Source organism: Bos taurus, chromosome 6, assembly GCF_002263795.3.
Source record: "Bos taurus isolate L1 Dominette 01449 registration number 42190680 breed Hereford chromosome 6, ARS-UCD2.0, whole genome shotgun sequence".
NCBI classification, from domain to species: domain Eukaryota; kingdom Metazoa; phylum Chordata; class Mammalia; order Artiodactyla; family Bovidae; genus Bos; species Bos taurus.
In genome coordinates, this window is record NC_037333.1 from 83239980 (window position 1) to 83260523 (window position 20544).

The 20544-nt window shown below is 36.9% G+C and overlaps 1 protein-coding gene across 3 annotated transcripts in view; it reads right to left on the minus strand.

Moving 5' to 3' along the window:
- Positions 1–20544, minus strand: part of CENPC (centromere protein C) — a 94085-nt gene that overhangs the window by 56564 nt on the left and 16977 nt on the right. For all 3 annotated transcript variants that reach the window (NM_001045881.2, XM_010806157.4, XM_005208030.5), the window contains 3 exon segments: positions 11926–12533; positions 15952–16167; positions 17429–17711. In NM_001045881.2, the coding sequence (NP_001039346.2) occupies positions 11926–12533; positions 15952–16167; positions 17429–17711 (1107 nt within the window).

Genomic DNA, 20544 nt, shown 5'->3' on the forward strand with positions numbered 1-20544 from the left:
AGTTACCCTGACTTCAGACTATACTACAAAGCTACAGCAATCAAAACAGTATGGTACTGAAACAAAAACAGACATACAGACCAATGGGTCGAGATAGAAATTCTAGAAATAAACCCATGCACGTATGGTCAATTAATGTACAACAAAGGAGACAAGAATATACAGTATAAAAAAAAAAAGGCACTCTCTTGAATAAGTGGTGCTGGGAAAACTGGACAGCCACATGTAAAAGAATGAAATTAGAACTTTCTCTTTCTCTAACACTACACACAAAAATAAACTTAAAATAGATTACAGATCTAAATGTAAGACCAGATACTGTAAAACTGCTAGAGGAAAACACAGGCAGGACACTCTTTCACAAAAATTACAGCAGGATCTTTTTGGATTCACCTCCTAGGGTAATGAAAATAAAAACAAAAATAAACAAACATGACCTAATTAAACTTAAATGATTTTGCACAGTAAAAGGGAAGACATATACAAAATGAAAAAGACAACTCACAGAAGGGAAGGAAATATTTGCAAATGAAGTGACCAATAAGAAATTCATTTCCAAAATATACAAATAGCTCATAGCTCAATATAAGAAAAAAACAAAAACACCCAAAAGAAAAATGGGCATAAGACCTAAATAGACATTTCTCCAAGAAGACATACAGATGGCCAATAGACACATAAGAGGATGTTCAATATTGCTAATTATTTGAGAAATGCAAATCAAAACTACAAAAAAGTATCACCTCATACCGGTCAGAAGGGCCATCATCAAAGGTATACAAATAATAAATGATGGAGAGGAAGTAAAGGAAAAAGAACCCTCCTACACTGCTTCTGGGAATGTAAACTGGTGCACCCACTGTTGAGTACAATATGGTAGTTCCTTTAAAAACTAACAATAGGATAAGCCCTGTAACAGAGGGCTTTGCACAAGAAACAAGTGCACACAAACCCCACAATGCAGAGAGTGGGCAGGGGGAGCCAGAACAAGTTCCACACTAGCCCTGCAATGCAGCACGATGGCCCCAGAAGCTGAGAGAAGGGCACACAAACCCCTCAATGCAGAGGGTGGACCGGAGAGCCAAGATAAGGGCACACAAGCCCTGTGAAGGAAAGGGCAAGCCAGGGGGCTAAAACAGGTGTGCACAAGCCCGGCAACACAGAGGGAGGGCCGTGGGAACCAAGACGAGGGCACACAAGCCCCGTGACACAGAGGTCGGGCTCAGAGGGCTGAGGGAAGCCCACACAAGTCTCTGTGACGCAGAGGGCACAAGAAAAGATCCACGCAAGCGCCTACCTAGCAAGCTTTGGCCAGCAGTGCAGGGCAGGACAGGAGAATGATCCCATAGATAAGCAGGGGGCTGGTGGAAGTGAAGATATCCTGAGTGCCTGCAGAAATAGACACGTCTAACACTTCCCTCATAGCTCAGTCAGTAAAGAATCTGCCTGCAGTGCAGGAGACCTGGGTTCTACCCCTGGGTCAGGAAACTCTCCTGGACAAGGAAATGGCAACCCACTCCAGTATCCTTGCCTGGAAAATCCCATAAACAGAGGAGCCTGGTGGGCTGCAGTCCATGGAGTCGCAAAGAGTCAGGCATGACTGAGCAACTAACACACACACAACACTGCCAAAGCCAGAAGGACTGCCCAAAGGCATACTGAACCCATAGACGCTCCAAAACCTACTAACCTACACTGCATTGCCCTTCAGAGATGAGATCCGGTTCCATCAACCAGAACACAGGCACAAGCTCCCCTAACCAGGAAAACATCACAGGACACTAACCCAGTCCCATCCACAGGGGTAGACTCCACAACCAAACAGCACTACGACCTTGAGAACCTTTATTTTTCTTATAAATCACACTGTTTATTCCCCCTACATATTTCTACCTTCACATTAGCCTTCTGTGGTGCTATGGAGCTTTCCTCTTTACTTTTCTAGTCAAAAATAAATAAATAAATCATTTTAAGTTTTTTTTTCTCTTTTTCACCCTCTTTTTTAATGAGTTTTTTCATTTTGTTTTTTACATATTTAACTGCTTTTCCTATAGTTCTTACTGGCCATATCTATTTCTAAATATACATATAAATCTTCTCCACATATGTCTATTGATCTTTGCTTTTCTGTTTTTTCTGTTGTTCTTTAACTTCTTTTCCACCCCCTCCTTTTCTCTTTTGCTTCCCTTCTCCTCTTTTTTTGTCTTTTTTCCTTCTCCCTGTTTTCCTTCACTCTTTCTTTTTTCACCAAGTAGGTGAAATTGCTGAGCTCTCTTTGTTATATTCCCCAGTTGGCCCTCTGCTCATGCAGTTTTCCAGAGTGAGCATTACCTAGTTCTGCTTTTAATTGGTTGATATCACTTTTGACTTTCCTTGTTCATCAACTCAATCTCCTGTACTCTTTTCTTTAGAACACTGGTTGTAACTGTATGTGTGGAAGTACGTGTATATGTCCCATTATCTCTGTAATTACCTGCTTGATCCACTTGATCTTCTCCAACTAGAACACAGGCACAGGTCACCCCTAACAAGAAATCAACACAAAACCCCAACCAACACTTCCCTCTAAGGGCAGAAAACAAAAGGAAGAAGTTAATACAATCCTAAGGCCTGGGAAAAAGAGACCTCAGTGAAGCAAGTTAGAAAAATAAAATGGCAAAAAGACAGAGAATACAGCACAAATGAAACAGCAAGGCAGAAACGCACACCATCAAATAAAGAAGAAATAAGCAATCTCCTTGAAAGAGAATTCAAAATAATGATAGCAAAGATGCTCTCAAGACTTGAAAATAGAATGGAGAAAACACAAGAAACATTTAACACAGTTAATACAATCACCCAGGACATAGAAGTAAAGAATAAGCAAGTGGATGAATAACACAATTACTGAAATTAAATATACCTTCCTCTAGAAGGAACCAATAGAATAACTGAGGCAGAGGAACAGATTAGTGAGCTAGAGGATAGAATGGTGCAAATAACTGCTGAAGTGCAAAATAAAGGGAAAGGCATGAAAAGAATTGAGGATATCATCAGAGACCTTTAGGACAATAGTAAACGCACCAATTTTCGAGTTACAGGGGTCACAGAAGAAGAAGAAATAAAAGAAGGCACTGAGAAAATTTTTGAAAAAATTATAGTATGCAGGTTAAGAAGTTAACAGTTAAGTAGTATAACTTAAGTTATACTAAAGTTATATAAGTAGTAGTATAACTGCCTAACAGCATAGTATGCAGTTAAGAAGTAAAATCAGACATGGACCAATGGACTGGTTCCAAATTGGGAAAGGAGTACATCAAAGCTGTTAATTGTCACCTTGCTTAGCTTATTTAAACAGAAAGCAAAAGAGGAACTTAGGAGCCTCTTGATGAAAATGAAAGAAGAGAGTGAAAAAGCTGACTTAAAATTCAACATTCAAAAAATGAAGATCATGTCATCTGGTCCCATCACTTCACAGTCCCATCACTTAATGGAAAATAAATGGGGAAACAATGGAAACAGTGACAGACTTTCTTTTCTTGGGCTCCAAAATCACTACAGGTGGTGACTGCAGCCATGAAATTAAAAGACACTTGCTCCTTGGAAGAAAAGCTATGACCAACCTAGACAGCATATTAAAAAGCTGAGACATTACTTTGCTGACAAAGGTCCATCTAGTCAAAGCCATGGTTTTTACAGTGGTCATGTATGGATGTGAGAACATAAAGAAAGCTGAGCACCAAAGAATTGATGCTTTTGAACTGTGGTGCTGGAGATGACTCTTGAGAGTCCCTTGGACTGTGAGGAGATCCAACCAGACCATCCTAAAGGAGATTAGTCCTGGGTGTTTATTGGAAGGACTGATGCTGAAGCTCCATTACTTTCACCACCTGATGTGAAAAACTGACTCATTGGAAAAGATCCTGATGCTGGGAAAGATTGAAGGCAGGAGGAAAAGGGGACAAAAGAGAATGAGATGGTTGGATGGCATCACCGACTCGATGGACATGAGTTTGAGCAGGCTCTGGGAGTTAGTAACGGACAGGGAAGCCTGGCATGCTGCAGTCCCAGGTCAAAAAGAGTCAGACACGACTGAGCGACTGAACTGAGAGCTGAAAACTTTCCCAATATAGGAAAGGAAATAGTCAATCAGTCCAAGAAGTGCAGAGAGTCCCTTACAGGAGAAAAACAGTGAGACATATATTAATCAAGCTAACTGAGATTAAGTACAAAGAAAGAATATTAAAAGCAGCAAGGGAAAAGTAACAAGTAACATACAAGAGAAAACCCATACAATTAACAGCAGATCTTTCAACAGAAACTCTACAGGCCAGAAGGTAATGGCAGAATATATTTAAAGTACTGAAAGAGAAAAAATCTACCACCAAGATTACTATATCCCACAAAGATCTCATTCAAAATTGATAGAGAAATCAAAAGCTTCACAGAGAAATCAAAAGCTTCACAGACAAGCAGAAGAGAATTCAGCACCACCAAACCAGCCTTGCAACAAATACTAACGGGACTTGCATAGTCAGTAAACACAAGAGAATGGAAAGACCTACAAAACAAACCCAAAACAATCAAGAAAATGCCTACAGGAACATATGTATCACTAAATATATGTATCATACATATTATACATATGTATCATACATTACCTTAAATGTAAATGGATTAAATGTACCACCCAAAAGATAGAGACTGACTGAATGGACATAAAAAAAAGATCCATATATATATACGCTGCCTACAGATCATTTCAGACTTAGAAAAACACACAGACTGAAAGTCAAAGGATGGAGAAAGATATTCCATGCAAATAGAAACCAAAAGAAAGCCGGAGTGGCCATCCTTATTTCAGACAAAATAAGACTTTAAACTAAAGAATATTATCAGAGACAAAGAAGGACACTACAGACTGATCAAGGGATCAATCCAAGAAGAAGATATAACAACTGTAAATACTTAGGCACCCAACATAGGAGCACCTCAATACATAAGGCAAACACTAACAGGCATACGGGGAAATCGACAGTAACATGATAGTAGGGGACTTTAAAAACCCACTTACACCAACAGACAGATCATCAAAACAGAGAATCAAGAAGGAAACACAAACCTTAAATGAAACATTAGACCAAATGAACCTCATTGATATCTTCAGGACTTTCCATCCAAATGCAGAATAATACACTTTTCAAGTACATGTGGAACATTCTCCAGGACAGATCACATACTGGGCCACAAATCAAGCCTCGGTAAATTTAAGAAAATTGAAATTGTATCAAGTATGTTCTCTGACCACAAAGGTATGAGACTAGATATCAACTACAGGAAAAAAACTGCAAAAAACACAAACTCATGGAGATTAAACAAGACATTAATAAATAATGAAGAGGTTACTGAAAATAAGAAAGGGAATCAAAAGATTACTAGAAACAAATGCACTGGAGAAGGCAATGGCAATCCACTCCAGTGTTCTTGTCTGGGGAATCCCAGGGATGGGGGAGCCTGGTGGGCTGCCGTCTATGGGGTCGCACAGAGTCGGACATGACTGAAGCGACTTAGGAGCAGCAGCAGCAGAAACAAATGACAATGAAAACATGACAACTCAAAATCTATGGGATTCAGCAAAAGCAGTTCTAAGAGGGAAGTTTATAGCGATACAATCATACCTCAAGAAACAACCAAAGTACTGAATAGACAACCTAATTCTATTTCTAAAGCAGCTGGAAAAAGAAAAACAAAAAAACCCCTAAGTCAACAGAAGGAAAGGGATCATAAAGACGTGAGCAGAAATAAATGAAAAAGAAATGAAGGAAACAACAGCAAACATCAATAAAACTAAGAGCTGGTTCTTTGAGAAGTTAAACAAAACTGACAAACCACTAGCTAGACTCATCAAGCAAAAAAGGAAGAAAAATCAAATCAATAAAATTAGAAATGAAAAAGGAGAGGTTACAACAGATAACACCAAAATACAAAGAATCATAAGAGAATATTATAAGTAACTATATGCTAATAAAACGGACAACCTAGAGGAAATGGACAGATTCTTAGGAAAGGTCAATCTCCCAGGACTGAACCAGGAAGAAATAGAAATGATAAACAACACAGTTACAAACACTGAAATCAAAACTGTGATCAAAAATCTCCCAAAAACCAGATGGCTTCACAGGGGAATTCTATCAAACATTTAGAGAAGAGCTAATGCTTATTTTTCTAAAACTCTTTAAAAAAACTGCAGAGGAAGGAACATTTCTAAACTCATTCGACAAGATCACAATCGCCCTGATACCAAAACCAGGCAAAGACAACATGAAAAAAGAAAATTATAGGCCAATTATCACTAATGAACATAGATGCAAAAATCCTCAACAAAATTCAAGCAAACAGAATTCAACAACACATTAAAAAACTCATATACTATGATCAAGTTGGGTTTATTCCAGGGATGCAAGGATTCTTCATTATATGCAAATCAATCATGATACACCATATTAACAAACTCAAAGATAAAAACCATATGATCATCTCAACAGATGCAGAAAAAGCCTTCAACAAAATTCAGCATCCATTTATGATAAAAACGCTTCAAAAAAAGGGCATAGAAGAAACCTACCTAAACATAGTAAAGGCCATATAAGAAAAGCCCACAGCAAACTATTTTCAATGGTGAAAAACTAAAAGCATTCTCTCTAAGATCAGGAACAAAACAAGGGTGTCCACTCCCACCACCATTATTCAACATCGTTTTGGAAGTCATAGCCATGGCAATCAGAGAAGAAAAGAAATAAAAGGAGTACAGACTGGAAAAGAAGAAGTAAAACTCTCACTGTTTAGAGATGACATGATACTATACATATAAAACCCAAAAGAAACTGCTTAAAATCAGAAAATTACTAGAGCTAATCAGTGAATTCAGCAAAGTCATGGGATCTAAGGTCAAAACACAGAAATCACTTGCATTCCTATACACTAACAATGAAAAATCAGAAAGAGAAATTAAGGAATCAATCCCTTTCACCATTGCAACTAAAAGAATAAAATATTTAGGAATAAACCTACGTAAGGAGACTAAACCTGTATACGGAAAATTATGACACTGATGAATAAATCAAAGACATCATAACAGATGAAGAGATATTCCATGCTCCTGTGTAGGAAGAATCAATATTGTGAAAATGACTATACTACTAAATGCAATCTACAGATGCAATGCGATCCCTGTCAAATTACCAATGGCATTTTTCACAGAACTAGAACAAAAAATTTCACAATTCATATGGAAACACAAAAGATCCCAAAGAGCCAAAGCAGTCTTGAGAAAGAAGAATGGAGCTGGAGCAAGCAACCTTCCTGACTTCAGATTACACGACAAAGCTATAGTCATCAAGACAGTATGGTACTGGCACAAAAACAGAAATACAGACCAATGGAACAAGATAGAGAAACCAGAGATTAACCCATGCACCTATGGGTACCTTCTTTTTGACAAAGGAGACAAGAATATACTATGGGGCAAAGATAGCCTCTTGAATACATGGTGCTGGGAAAACTGGACAGCTACATGCAAACGAATGAAAAATTAGAAAACTACCTGACACCATACACAAAGATAAACTCAAAATGGCTTAAAGACCTAAATTTAAGACCAGAAACTGTAAAACTCTTAGAGGAAAACATAGGTAAAACACTCGATGACATAAATCAAAGCAAGATCTTCTATGACCATTGCCTAGTGAGTGCAGTGCAAGTTGCTCAGTTGTGTCCAGCTCTTTGCAACCCCATGGGCCTATACAGTCCATGGAATTCTCCAGGCCAGAATACTGGAGTGCGTAGCCTTTCCTTTCTCCAGGGGAGCTTCCCAACACAGGGATTAAACCCAGGTCTCCCACATTGCAGGTGGATTCTTTACCAGCTGAGCCACAAGGGAAGCCCCACCTCCTAGAGTAATGGAAATAAAAACAAAAATAAACAAGTAGGACCTAATTAAACTTAAAAGCTTTTGCATAGCAAAGAAAACTATAAGCAGGGTGAAAAGACAACCCTCAGAATGGGAGAAAATAATAGCAAAGGGAAAAACTCACAAAGAATTAATTTCCAAAATATACAAGCAGCTCATACAATTCAATACCAGAAAAACAAACAACCCAATCAAAAAGTGGGAAAGGGACTTGAAGAGACATTTCTCCAAAGACGACACACAGATGGCTAACAAGCACATGAAAAGATGTTCAACATCACTCATTATTAGAGATATGCAAATCAAAACTACAATGAGATACCACCTCAGACCAGTCAGAATGGCCATCATCAAAAAGTCTACAAACAATAAATGCTGGAGAGGGTGTGGAGAAAAGGGAACACTCCTGCATTGCTGGTGGGAATGTAAACTGATAAAAGCCACTCCAGAAGACATGGAGATTCCTTAAAAAGCTAGGAATAAAACTACCATATGACCCAGCAATCCTACTCCTAGGCATACAACCTGAGGAAACCAAAACTGAAAAAGACACATGTAACCCAATGTTCACTGCAGCACTATTACAGTAGCTAGAACATGGAAGCAACCTAGATGTCCATCGACAGATGAATGGATAAAGTTGTGGTACATATACAATAGAATACTACTCAGCCATAAAAAGGAACACATTTGAGTCAGTTCTAATGAGGTATACGAACCTACAGCCTATCATACAGAGTGCAGTTAAGTCAGGAAGAGAAATATAAATATCGTATACTGACACATACATTTGGAATCTAAAAAGATGGCACTGACGAATTTATTTTCAGGGCAGCAACAGAGAAACAGACACAGAGAACAGACCTATGGACATGGGGGGACAGGATGAGGGAGAAGGGGAGATGTATGGAGAGAGTCACATGGAAATTTAAAATACCATATGTAAAATAGACAGCCAATGGGAATTTGCTGTATGACTCAGGGAACTCAAACAGGGGCTCTGTGACAGGCTAGGATGTGAAAGGTGGGATGCAGAGGGAGATAGGAGGTAGGTTCAGGAGGGAGGGGACACGGGTGTACCTATGGCTGATTCTTGTTGATATATGACAAAAAAACAAAAAATTCTGTAAAGTAATTTTCCTTCAATTAAAAAAATTAAAAAAAAAAAAAAAAAAAACTAACAATAGCATTAACATATGATCTGCAAACCCACTCCTGGTCATGGATCTGGAGAAAACCATAATTCAAAAAGATATATGCACCTCAATGTTCATTGCAGCACTACTTACCAAGACGTGGAAGTAAACTAAATGTCCATCCATAGATGAATGGATAAAGAAGGTGTGGTAATTATATACATACATGCATACATACACAATACACACACACACACACACACACAATGGAATTATACTCATCCATAAAAAAGAATGAAATTAGGCCACGTGCAGCAACATGGATGGATTTAGAGATTAGCATACTTAGTGAAACTCAGCAGTGGCCACAGGACTGGAAAACGTCAGTTTTCATTCCAATCCCAAAGAAAGGCAATGCCAAAGAATGCTCAAACTACCACACAATTGCACTCATCTCACACGCTGGTAAAGTTATGCTCAAAATTCTCCAAGCCAGGCTTCAGCAACATGTGAACTGTGAACTTGCTGAAGTTCAAGCTGGTTTTAGAAAAGGCAGAGGAACCAGAGATCTAATTGCCAACATCCGCTGGATCATGGAAAAAGCAAGAGAGTTCCAGAAAAACATCTATTTCTGCTTTATTGACTATGCCAAAGCCTTTGACTGTGTGGATCACAATAAACTGTGGAAAATTCTGAAAGAGATGGGAATACCAGACCACCTGACCTGCCTCTTGAGAAATTTGTATGCAGGTCAGGAAGCAACAGTTAGAACTGGACATGGAACAACAGACTGGTTCCAAATAGGAAAAGGAGTACGTCAAGGCTGTATATTGTCACCCTGTTTATTTAACTTCTATGCCGAGTACATCATGAGAAACGCTGGACTGGAAGAAACACAAACTGGAATCAAGATTGCTGGGAGAAATATCAATAACCTCAGATATGCAGATGACACCACCCTTATGGCAGAAAGTGAAGAGGAACTGAAAAGCCTCTTGATGAAAGTGAAAGTGGAGAGTGAAAAAGTTGGCTTAAAGCTCAACATTCAGAAAACGAAGATCATGGCATCCGGTCCCATCACTTCATGGGAAATAGATGGAGAAACAGTGGAAACAGTGTCAGACTTTATTTTTGGGGGCTCCAAAATCACTGCAGATGGTGACTGCAGCCATGAAATTAAAAGACGCTTACTCCTTGGAAGGAAAGTTATGACCAACCTAGACAGCATACTCAAAAGCAGAGACATTACTTTGCCAAGAAAGGTTCGTCTAGTCAAGGCTATGGTTTTTCCTGTGGTCATGTATGCATGTGAGAGTTGTACTGTGAAGAAGGCTGAGCACCGAAGAATTGATGCTTTTGAATTGTGGTGTTGGAGAAGACTCTTGAGAGTCCCTTGGACTGCAAGGAGATCCAACCAGTCCATTCTGAAGGAGATCAGCCCTGGGATTTCTTTGGAAGGAATGATGCTAAAGCTGAAACTCCAGTACTTTGGCCACCTCATGTGAAGAGTTGACTCATTGGAAAAGACTCTGATGCTGGGAGGGACTGGGGGCAAGAGGAGAAGGGGACAACAGAGGATGAGATGGCTGGATGGCATCACCGACTCGATGGACATGAGTCTCAGTGAACTCTGGGAGTTGGTGATGGACAGGGAGGCCCGGCGTGCTGCGATTCATGGGGTCGCAAAGAGTTGGACATGACTGTGCGACTGATCTGATCTGTTCTGATCTGATACTTAGTGATGTAAGCCAGACAGAGAAAAACAAATATCATATGATATCCCTTATTGTGGATATCAGAAAAAATAAAAAAGATACAAATAGGGGATGGAGGTAAATTAGGAATTTGGGATTAACATATACACACTACTATAAATGAAACAGACAACCAATAAAGACCTTCTATACTGTACAAGGAACTATACTGAGTATCTTATAATAATCTGTAAGAGAAAAGAACTTGAATAAGAATGTGTGTGTGTGTGTGTGTGACTGATTCTGTTTGCCATACACCTAAAACTAACACAACATTGTAAGTCAACTATACTTCAATTTTAAAAAGTGATACAGAAAAGCACAAGTTGATCTTTTCTTCATGATACTGTCACCATTATAAACCTCAATTACTATACAGAGAGATGACATAAAGAGAGTGGTTATATTTCAGGATTCACTGGGACAATCCAAGTTTATGCTTACTGTCATGATATCCTCTCCCATTTTCATGTGTCCCAGTTTGTATAATAAATGATATACTGTCCCAAAATAAGAAGTTTTTTGAGATTATTAGTTGATTATTCTCTGTGCTTCCAATATCATCCCGTGGATGTATGTATATTTATGTTAGTCTACAGACATTACCAGATGGATCTTTTTTAATGATGAAAATTATTTATTAGCAATCTTTGTAAGTTCAGAGCCTAATACAGTGTCTGACATTCAATAATTTTTAGATAAATGAGTAAATAATTGAACAGAGTAGTATTACTTTTTATTTTCAAGAACTAGCCCCACTAGCTGATTTCTTATCCAATTAAAATATAAATTTAATAAGCCTCAAGAATATATGATGCTGTCTTATTTGTGTTCTGTTTAACTACCTGGTTTACTAAGCATTTGCCTTTTACTTCTCCCTTTACATATGCTATAATCTTAGAAGCTACCCCAAAATCAAGTGACCTGGAGCTGAAGTACAATATAAAATAGATAGTCTAGAAAACAGCCTGCAGGCTTTTGAGGCTTTGTATAGATTTAATGCCTACTTCCTAAAGCTAAATAGGAATATTATAAAAAGCAAAGTGGTGGGTTAATATTCACAGTTACATTTAATATAAACACTTACCCACAGAAAGCAACTGATTGTTGGAAATGTTAACGCTTATCTCTTCACCCTCTTCCATATTTTTGTCTGAATTTCTTTGTAACTTGTCTTGGACAGTATGTGATATATTTATATTTGTATCTTTAGATTGCCTCACATCAACTTCTTCTTCAGGTACATTGGCCTTAGATTTTGTTCTCTGGTTTTGTTTTATAGTCCTTTTGCCTCCAGATGATTTTTTTGCATTCTCAGAATGTATTTCATATTTTGTAGATTTATAATTATTTTCTACATCATCTGACAAAGCACAACTCCCACCCAGTATTTTTTGTTCAGAGGGCTGAGATTTCTCTACTGGGTGAGCTTTGCCAGGATGCTTGTTACTTGTCAAAGCCACAGATGATACACTGTCATGGTTTTCTCTTGACTTCTTCCTCTGAAGGACAGTGCTCTCAGCAGGGGATACTGTGTGCTGCTTCAGAGGCCCAGTCTTTCTTGGTATAGTAATCCAAGGTTGACTGACAAAACTTTTATCTGATTCATCAATTATAAATTCATCTTCCAATAACTTCATATTATTTGCAGAAGATAAATGAGGTGGAACAGTTGCTATATGCCTAACAACAGAACTAAAACAGAATGTTACAATAAATAATAGCTCAAAAATATAAAGCTTATATCTTTGCTTTAAAGAGCAGTTGACACGTCTCTTCAATTTTTCCTTATACTTTAAAATCTTTCCCTCCTTTTACATTTCTATAATATCTGAGCATACTCATTTATAACATTGATGGGGTCACAGAAATTTAAAGCTGGAAGCATCTCTATAGACTTCATCAACTAATTTCCGGTTCCCCATTCATTAGAAATATTAAACAGATGAAACCCAGAGATGTATAAATACTGCTCAGATATACTCATTTACAGTATAAAAATGCATGCCATTATTATAATGTTAAATTAAATTTTGTTTTTATAGATATCTCATGGGCATGAATTTCTTAACATCCAAAACAAGATATTTCTGAGACGCCTTCTAGTTTAACAATTTAAGAAAACACTACTAAATTATAGACTAAATTATATTACATAAAAATTCATTCCAAGTTTGAAAATTCACACACATTTTCGTACATGTTTAATGTGATGGAATAATTTTGCATTTCCTTCCTCTTTATGACAACAACCTTGAGCAAACCATATCCTAGAGTGAAATATGCAAAAAAAAAAGGGCAAACATCCAAATTCCGAAGGCAGTACATGTACTCCTTTTTCTGCCTTTTTCACTTGAGAAAGGATGCTTAACTATTTTCATACACAATAGAAGAAAAGCTAGGATGGCAAAACGATTATCATGTCTATATTTTTTCCCTTTATAAAAAGATTATGAGATGAAAATGCCTTCTATACTTCTCTAATCTCAAACACTTCATAAATCTTTCAATATAAAAAACATATACATATATATGCTAAGAAATATATCTTCTAATAGGCAGAGTCTTACTAGTTTATATAATTAGAAAAATCTAGAAAATCTAATAAAAAAAGTATAAATAGAAGACTATACAATATATAAATAGAAGATCATATTTAAACAAATATTTTTCAGCACTTAATTAGCCAATCTGATAGAAATATGTTTAATTTGCTTTATTGTGTATTATCTGTAGGGCTTCCCAGGTGGTTCAGTGGTAAAGACTCTGCCTGCCAATGCAGGAGAGGGTACGATCCCCTGGAGAAGAAAATGGCAATCCACTCCAGCACTCTTGCCAGGGAAATTATGTAGACAAAGGAGTCTGGTGGGCTATAGTTTTTGGGGTCACAAGAGTGGACACAATTTAGGGACTAAAGAACAACAAATATTACCTGCAATATCTATTAATTCCAACATTAAAGAAGTAATCCTAGGACTTCTTGGAGGTCCAGTGGTTAGAACTCTGCACTCCCTCTGCAGGGGACATAGGTTCAATTCCTGGACAGGGAACTAGGATCCCACATGCCAGGCAGCCAGAAAAACAAAAAATAATGCTATGTATTTAAAAATAAAAGTTTTCCCAAACCAGCTAATAAGAACTCTCTATATCCCTCCTTTATTCTACTTCAAGAGACTTTCGTAACTTTAAGGTTATTCAAACCAAAGATATCCTTCGGAAACCACCTTCACACTTACTACAGATCAAATGTTTATATCCCTCTGAAATTAATAAATTAAAACCTAATCCCCAATATGATGGTATTTTAGGGTGGGGTCTTTAGGTAGTGATTAGGTAATTAGGGTGCAGTGGCTTATGAATGGAATTAGCACCTTTATAAGAGAAACCCCAGAAAACTCCCTCACTCCCTTCTACCATTTGAGGTTATAGCAGTAAGCTAGCCATCATGAACCAGGAAGCAGGTCTCACCAGACACTGAAACTACTTGAGCCTTGATCTTGGACTTCTCAGCCGCTAGCATTGTGAAATAAATTTCTGTTGCTTATAAGCCATCCAGACTATGCTGGTCTATTTAGCAGCCCAAATTACAGATACAATTTTAATTAAATATTAAAATTCAGAATACAGAAAGATGAGTTCTGGCTCAGTGGAAAAATGCTATTTGAGTTGGATCTGAGGACATGTAAGAAAGAATCACAAGGAAAAGCATAAGCAAAACAAAGAAGCAAGAAAATATGAGGAATAGTCAACAGTTACATCTGGTTATAGCAATTAAACTATAAGTAGTTTATCAAAAAACTGACACATTAAAAAATAATTACTCTTTTGGACACAGATATAATTAGTCCATAAATGTAACATATTTGTATCAGATAGCAGGGACAATATGCATACAGGGGTAAAAATGCCATATGTACCTATGTGTACACACACACACACACACCCCATACAGAAAGAGAAAGAGAGATGGGAGAGAAGGATCAAGAGTATAGAGGTGGAAGGAGGAAGGAGTCAACTATGGAACAGAGACTGAACCAAAGAGGAATTTCATTCATTCAATGTTTTTATAAAACTTTCCTAATAGATTTGCGAGCACTCTGACAAATGTCATAGAAAATACAAAAGAAACTAAACTCCCAGAAAGATGGGCTTATGTCTTAATCTACTAAGAAAGACATACATAAAATAGTTAAACTGTAATACAAGGTTAAGAAATTATACACTGGAGTGAAACTTTTAGAAGAAAATATAAATTGGCATATGACAAGGGGAAAGGGTGTGCCAAAGCCAGGACAACTGCAAATACATATGACAGAAACAATTCACTAGTGAGAGTGAAGGCCTTAAATATCAGCTATAAAGTGAAAGCAATAGTCGCTCAGTTGTGTCCGACTCCCTGTGACTCCATGGACCGTAGCCTGCCAGGCTCTTCTGTCCATGGAATTCTCCAGGGAACAATACTGGAGTGGGCTGCCATTCCCTTCTCCAGGGGATCTTCCAGACTGAACCCGAGTTCCTGCACTGCAAGCAAATTCTTTACTGTCTGAGCCACTGGGAAAGCCCCAAATACCAGTTGACAACATTGAAACTTATTCTGTAGACCACCGGTTCTCAACCCTAGCTGCTGTCAATTCCAATTAACTCTATATGCAGCCAGTTAAAATCACTGAATGGACACTGTGGAACTACTGAAGGTTTTTAACTAGGCAAGAATCGATTAAAACTTATTTTAGGACTACCATTTTACTAACATACTTAAAAGAAATAGAAAAAAATATTTAAAACACTAACAATGACACATAGGCACCTTGACAATTATACTTCTAAATATTGCCTTTATTTTTTGATATCATATATACTAGAAAGTGTTGATGAACAGAAGTAATAAAAGCTGAAGAAACTTATTTTCTTTTACATTTAATTTAGAACCCATTAAATGATGGCTTTGGGGTTAGATTACTGGTAAGAAATTCACTCTCTTTATGGGTTAAACATAATTTCAATTAAAAATTATGTCAATTAAGATTAACTTCTGGTTAAATGTCATTAAGAATCCTTAGGTACTATTCAAAGAATGTAAAAGAAAAATGTGGATCATTTCTTAATAACTTACCTGGATTCACTTTTTCTTTTTACAGTTTCTAAAAACAATGTTGAAAAACTCTTCCTAGCTTGTGGTTGATTTTCATATTCTGAGTCTTGTATTCTTTTTTGAGATGTTCCTGACTGTTTCCTTTCTTGTAGTCCTTCTGAGACTTTATCCTCTATTTCTGATACTTCATTCATTATTTCTACTTTCTTTGAAACATCTTTATCTTCAAAGCTTAACCTAAAAGGTTAGAAGGAGGACAAGCTGAATATTTCCACCATTTGCTGAGTTATAAGTTTTCTTAAACTTCCCTACAGCGATAATACAACCACTTACAAAATTTTTCAGTGGGCCTTTATTTAAACTTTATAAATGCTGATGTGTTTCTCTCACACAAATTACACAAGACAAATTGTTCAGAAAAATTAAATTTTGTATTTGCTGATAGAAAAAAAATAAAAGAGAAAAAGAATGGTTAAATCATATAACAAGGCAAATTGTAGCTTAAAATACTAGTTCTCAAACATTTCATATGAACCTGAATCCTCTGGGGAATCTTATTAAAATGTAGATTTTGATTCAATAGGTCTAGCATAGAGTTTGAGATTATGCATTTCTAACAGGCTTCCAGATCATATAATTTCTCTTGATCCTGAGCTGCAGATCACACTTTGGACTGCAAAATCCTAGAGTGTACTTAACTCCTCAGCTCCAAGAATCAAACAGGAAAGACCCTATACAGATATTATACTTATGGCAGAGGTTTTTCAACAGCAAAGGACCTTGAACAATCAATTTTGCTTCTTAAAGGCCAAAGGGAAAGAAAGCCCCAGGAAATGGATGTGGGTTTACCACAATTATCTTCAACACCACTTACTGTTTGCTCCCCCTCAAAGTGACCTGATACATACCTACGCTGGTAATTAAAAATAACATATGGAAAATACAAATTATTTATCTTAGAAAGCTATAGAAAATTTATTATGAGAAAAAAATAGCCTGTGATAAACCATAATGAAAAAGAATATTAAAAAGAATGTGTGTGTATATATACATATATATGCATAACTGAGTCAATTTGCTATACAGCAGTAATTAATACATTTTACTTCAACTATATGACACCCAAAAAATATTTTTAAAAAGTATCTGAATATAACAAATATTCACATATGTCAAATTTGAATATATGAGTGCCTACTGCGTTATCTTCTATATGTCTTTAGTATTTTTTTTTAGATCTTAAAGAAAGAAGGAAAAAAATATGCTTTTCCATAGACCATAGAAAAGTTTACCCCAAAACTTTTCAGATGTATACTTTAAGGCCTTCCATAATAAATATAAATTGAATATATACCCAACATATGTCTACTTTTCTCATAACATGTGAATATTCAATACTTACTGTAAAATACATAAAAGACTAAATTACCCATTTTTTAACATAAAAAATGAAATTGTTACAGAAAGATTAATATTTCATAAATAAATAAAACTTCACCTTTTTCTGGTTTTGTGAGAAATCTGTGTACTTGAAGACAGCATATTTACTGAATTTTCAGAAGTGTAGGTCTCTCTCTTTTGAGCAACAGATGGACTACCCTTTTGCAATGAAGATGCTTTTATATCCAGGTCAGAAGGTGAGCCAATAGATAAGTAACACTCCTCATCAGCTTCATTGTGATTATCTTTTAGTTTTTTACTTGACATTTTTCTCAAGTCAGATGTATTTTTAGAATGAACATCAGTTGCCAAAATTTTCTGATGAACCTCATGGTCCTGAACTGCAAAAAAAATTGTATGAAGATGTTAAAAACTCTTTAAATAACATTAGAACAAAATGTGCTTTCCGAAGTTCAGCAACAATTTAATTAGACAGTTTTCGGAAGACTCACAAATCTTCAAGTTTATAATCAAAGATTTAGGAATAAAATATGCAAGTACTTTAAAAATTCTAAGTTATGAAATTAATAAACTGAAAGATGTATTTGGTCCATGCTCCACAGTTCTGAAATGAGTAAAAGCTTCAAACATAGAAAATTCACAGTTCTATTGATACATTAAATTTATTCAAGATTTGAATACCGTCAAACTCATAGAAGGAGAGATTAGAAAAGTGGATGCCAGGGACTGGGAGGAGGGAGAAATTCAGAGTTGTTGATTAACAGATGCAAAGTTTCAGTTGTACAAGATAAATAAATTAGATATCTAGTGTACAACATTGTGTCTACAGGTAACAATACTCTACTGTACACTTAAAAATCTGTTGAGATCTCACTTAAAACATTTTTACCACAACAAAATAAAAAATGTTTTAGAGATTTGAATAAATCTATATATAGCCTCTTGATCAAAGTGGAAGTGGACAGTGAAAAAGTTGGCTTAAAGCTCAACATTCAGAAAACAAAGATCATGGAATCCGGTCCCATCACTTCATGGCAAATAGATGGGGAAACAGTGGAAACAGTGTCAGACTATTTTTCTGGGCTCCAAAATCACTGCAGATGGTGACTGCAGCCATGAAATTAAAAGACGCTTACTCCTTGGAAGGAAAGTTATGACCAACCTAGACAGCATATTAAAAAGCAGAGACATTACTTTGCCAACAAAGGTCCATCTAGTCAAGGCTACAATTTTTCCTGTGGTCATGTATGCATGTGAGAGTTGGACTGTGAAGAAGGCTGAGCACCGAAGAATTGATGCTTTTGAACTGTGGTGTTGGAGAAGACTCTTGAGAGTCCCTTGGACTGCAAGGAGATCCAACCAGTCCATTCTGAAGGAGATCAGCCCTGGGATTTCTTTGGAAGGAATGATGCTAAAGCTGAAACTCCAGTACTTTGGCCACCTCATGTGAAGAGTGGACTCACTGGAAAAGACTCTGATGCTGGGAGGGATTGGGGGCAGGAGGAGAAGGGGACGACAGAGGATGAGATGGCTGGATGGCATCACTGACTCGATGGACGTGAGTCTCAGTAAACTCCGGGAGTAGGTGATGGACAGGGAGGCCTGGTGTGCTGCGATTCATGGGGTCGCAAAGAGTCAGACACGACTGAGCGACTGATCTGATCTGATACATAGCTAAGAGCTTCCCAGGTGACTCAGAGGTAATGAATTTGTCTGCCCAGCAAGAGACCTGGGTTTGATCCCTGGGTCAGGATGATGCCCTGGAGAAAGAAATGGCCGCCAACTCCAGTATTCTTGCCTAGGAAACCCCATGGATAGAGGAGCCTGGTGAATGGAGTTGGAAAAGAGTCAAACACTACTTAGTGACTAAACAACATACATAGCTAAAATAAGTAATAGGTAATCCTTGAGAAATTATGAGGTTCAATCTTTAGGTTAAAAGTTGAGTAAACTAGGGCAGCTAGAGGAGCATACTTTTGCACATATGCATACACATGTACATATGGAACAGATATATATAGATATATAATATACATGTCTACATAGAGAGAATATTAATATATATATGCATGTATGTATTTAAAGAGATGACACTTTGGACTTCAAAATCTAAGAATGTATAAATTTTAAAAAATAAAAAAAACAATTTAAGAATGTACTTAACCAGTGGGAGATGTTATCTCATTACAGCTTTGATTTGCTGTAATAATAATAATAACAACAATCTCTCATAATAAGCAATGTTAAGCATCTTTTCATGTGTTTATTAGCCATCTACATGTCTTTCTGGAGAAATGTCTGTTTAGGTCTTTTTACCACTTTCTGACTGGATTGTTTGTTTTTCTGGTATTGACTTCTATGAGTTATTGTATATTTTGAAAATTAATCCTTTGTCAGTTGTTTCATTTGCTATTATTTTCTCCCATTCTGAGGTTGTCTTTCACCTTGTTTATAGTTTCCTTTGCTGTGCAAAGCTTTTAAGTTTAATTAGGTCCCACTTGTTTTTGTTTTTATTTCCTTTACTCTAGGAAGTGGATCATAGAGGATCTTGCTTTATGCCATCGAGTGTTCTGCCTATGTTTTCCTCTAAGTTTTATAGTTTCCTGTCTTATATTTAGGTCCTTAATACATTTTGATTTTATCTTTGTGTACGGTATCAGGTATGTCTGACTCTTTTGCAACCCCATGGTCTATATATATTCCATGGAATTCTCCAGGCCAGAATACTATAGTGGGAAGCCTTTCCCTTCTCCAGGGGATTTCCCAACCCAAGAATCAAACCCAGGTCTCCTGCATTGCAGGCAATTCTTTACCAGCTGAGCCACAAGGGAAGCCCACATGGTGCTAGAAGTGTTCTAACTTCATTCTTTTACATGTAGCTATCCAGTTTTCCCAGCACCACTTATTCAAGAGGCTATCTTTGCCCCATTGTATAGTCTTGCCTTCTTTGTCAAAAAGAAGGTACCCATAGGTGTGTGGGTTTATTTCTGGTGTTTCTATCTTGTTCCATTGGTCTATATTTCTCTTTTTGTGCCAGTATCATACTGTCTTGATGACTGTAGCTCTGTAGTATAATCTGAAGTCAGGAAGGTTGCCTCCTCCAGCTCCATTCTTCTTTCTCAAGACTGCACTGGCTATTCAGGGTCTTTTGTCTTTCCATAGGAATCGTGAAATTTTTTGTTCTAGTTCTGTGAAAAATGCCACTGGTAATTT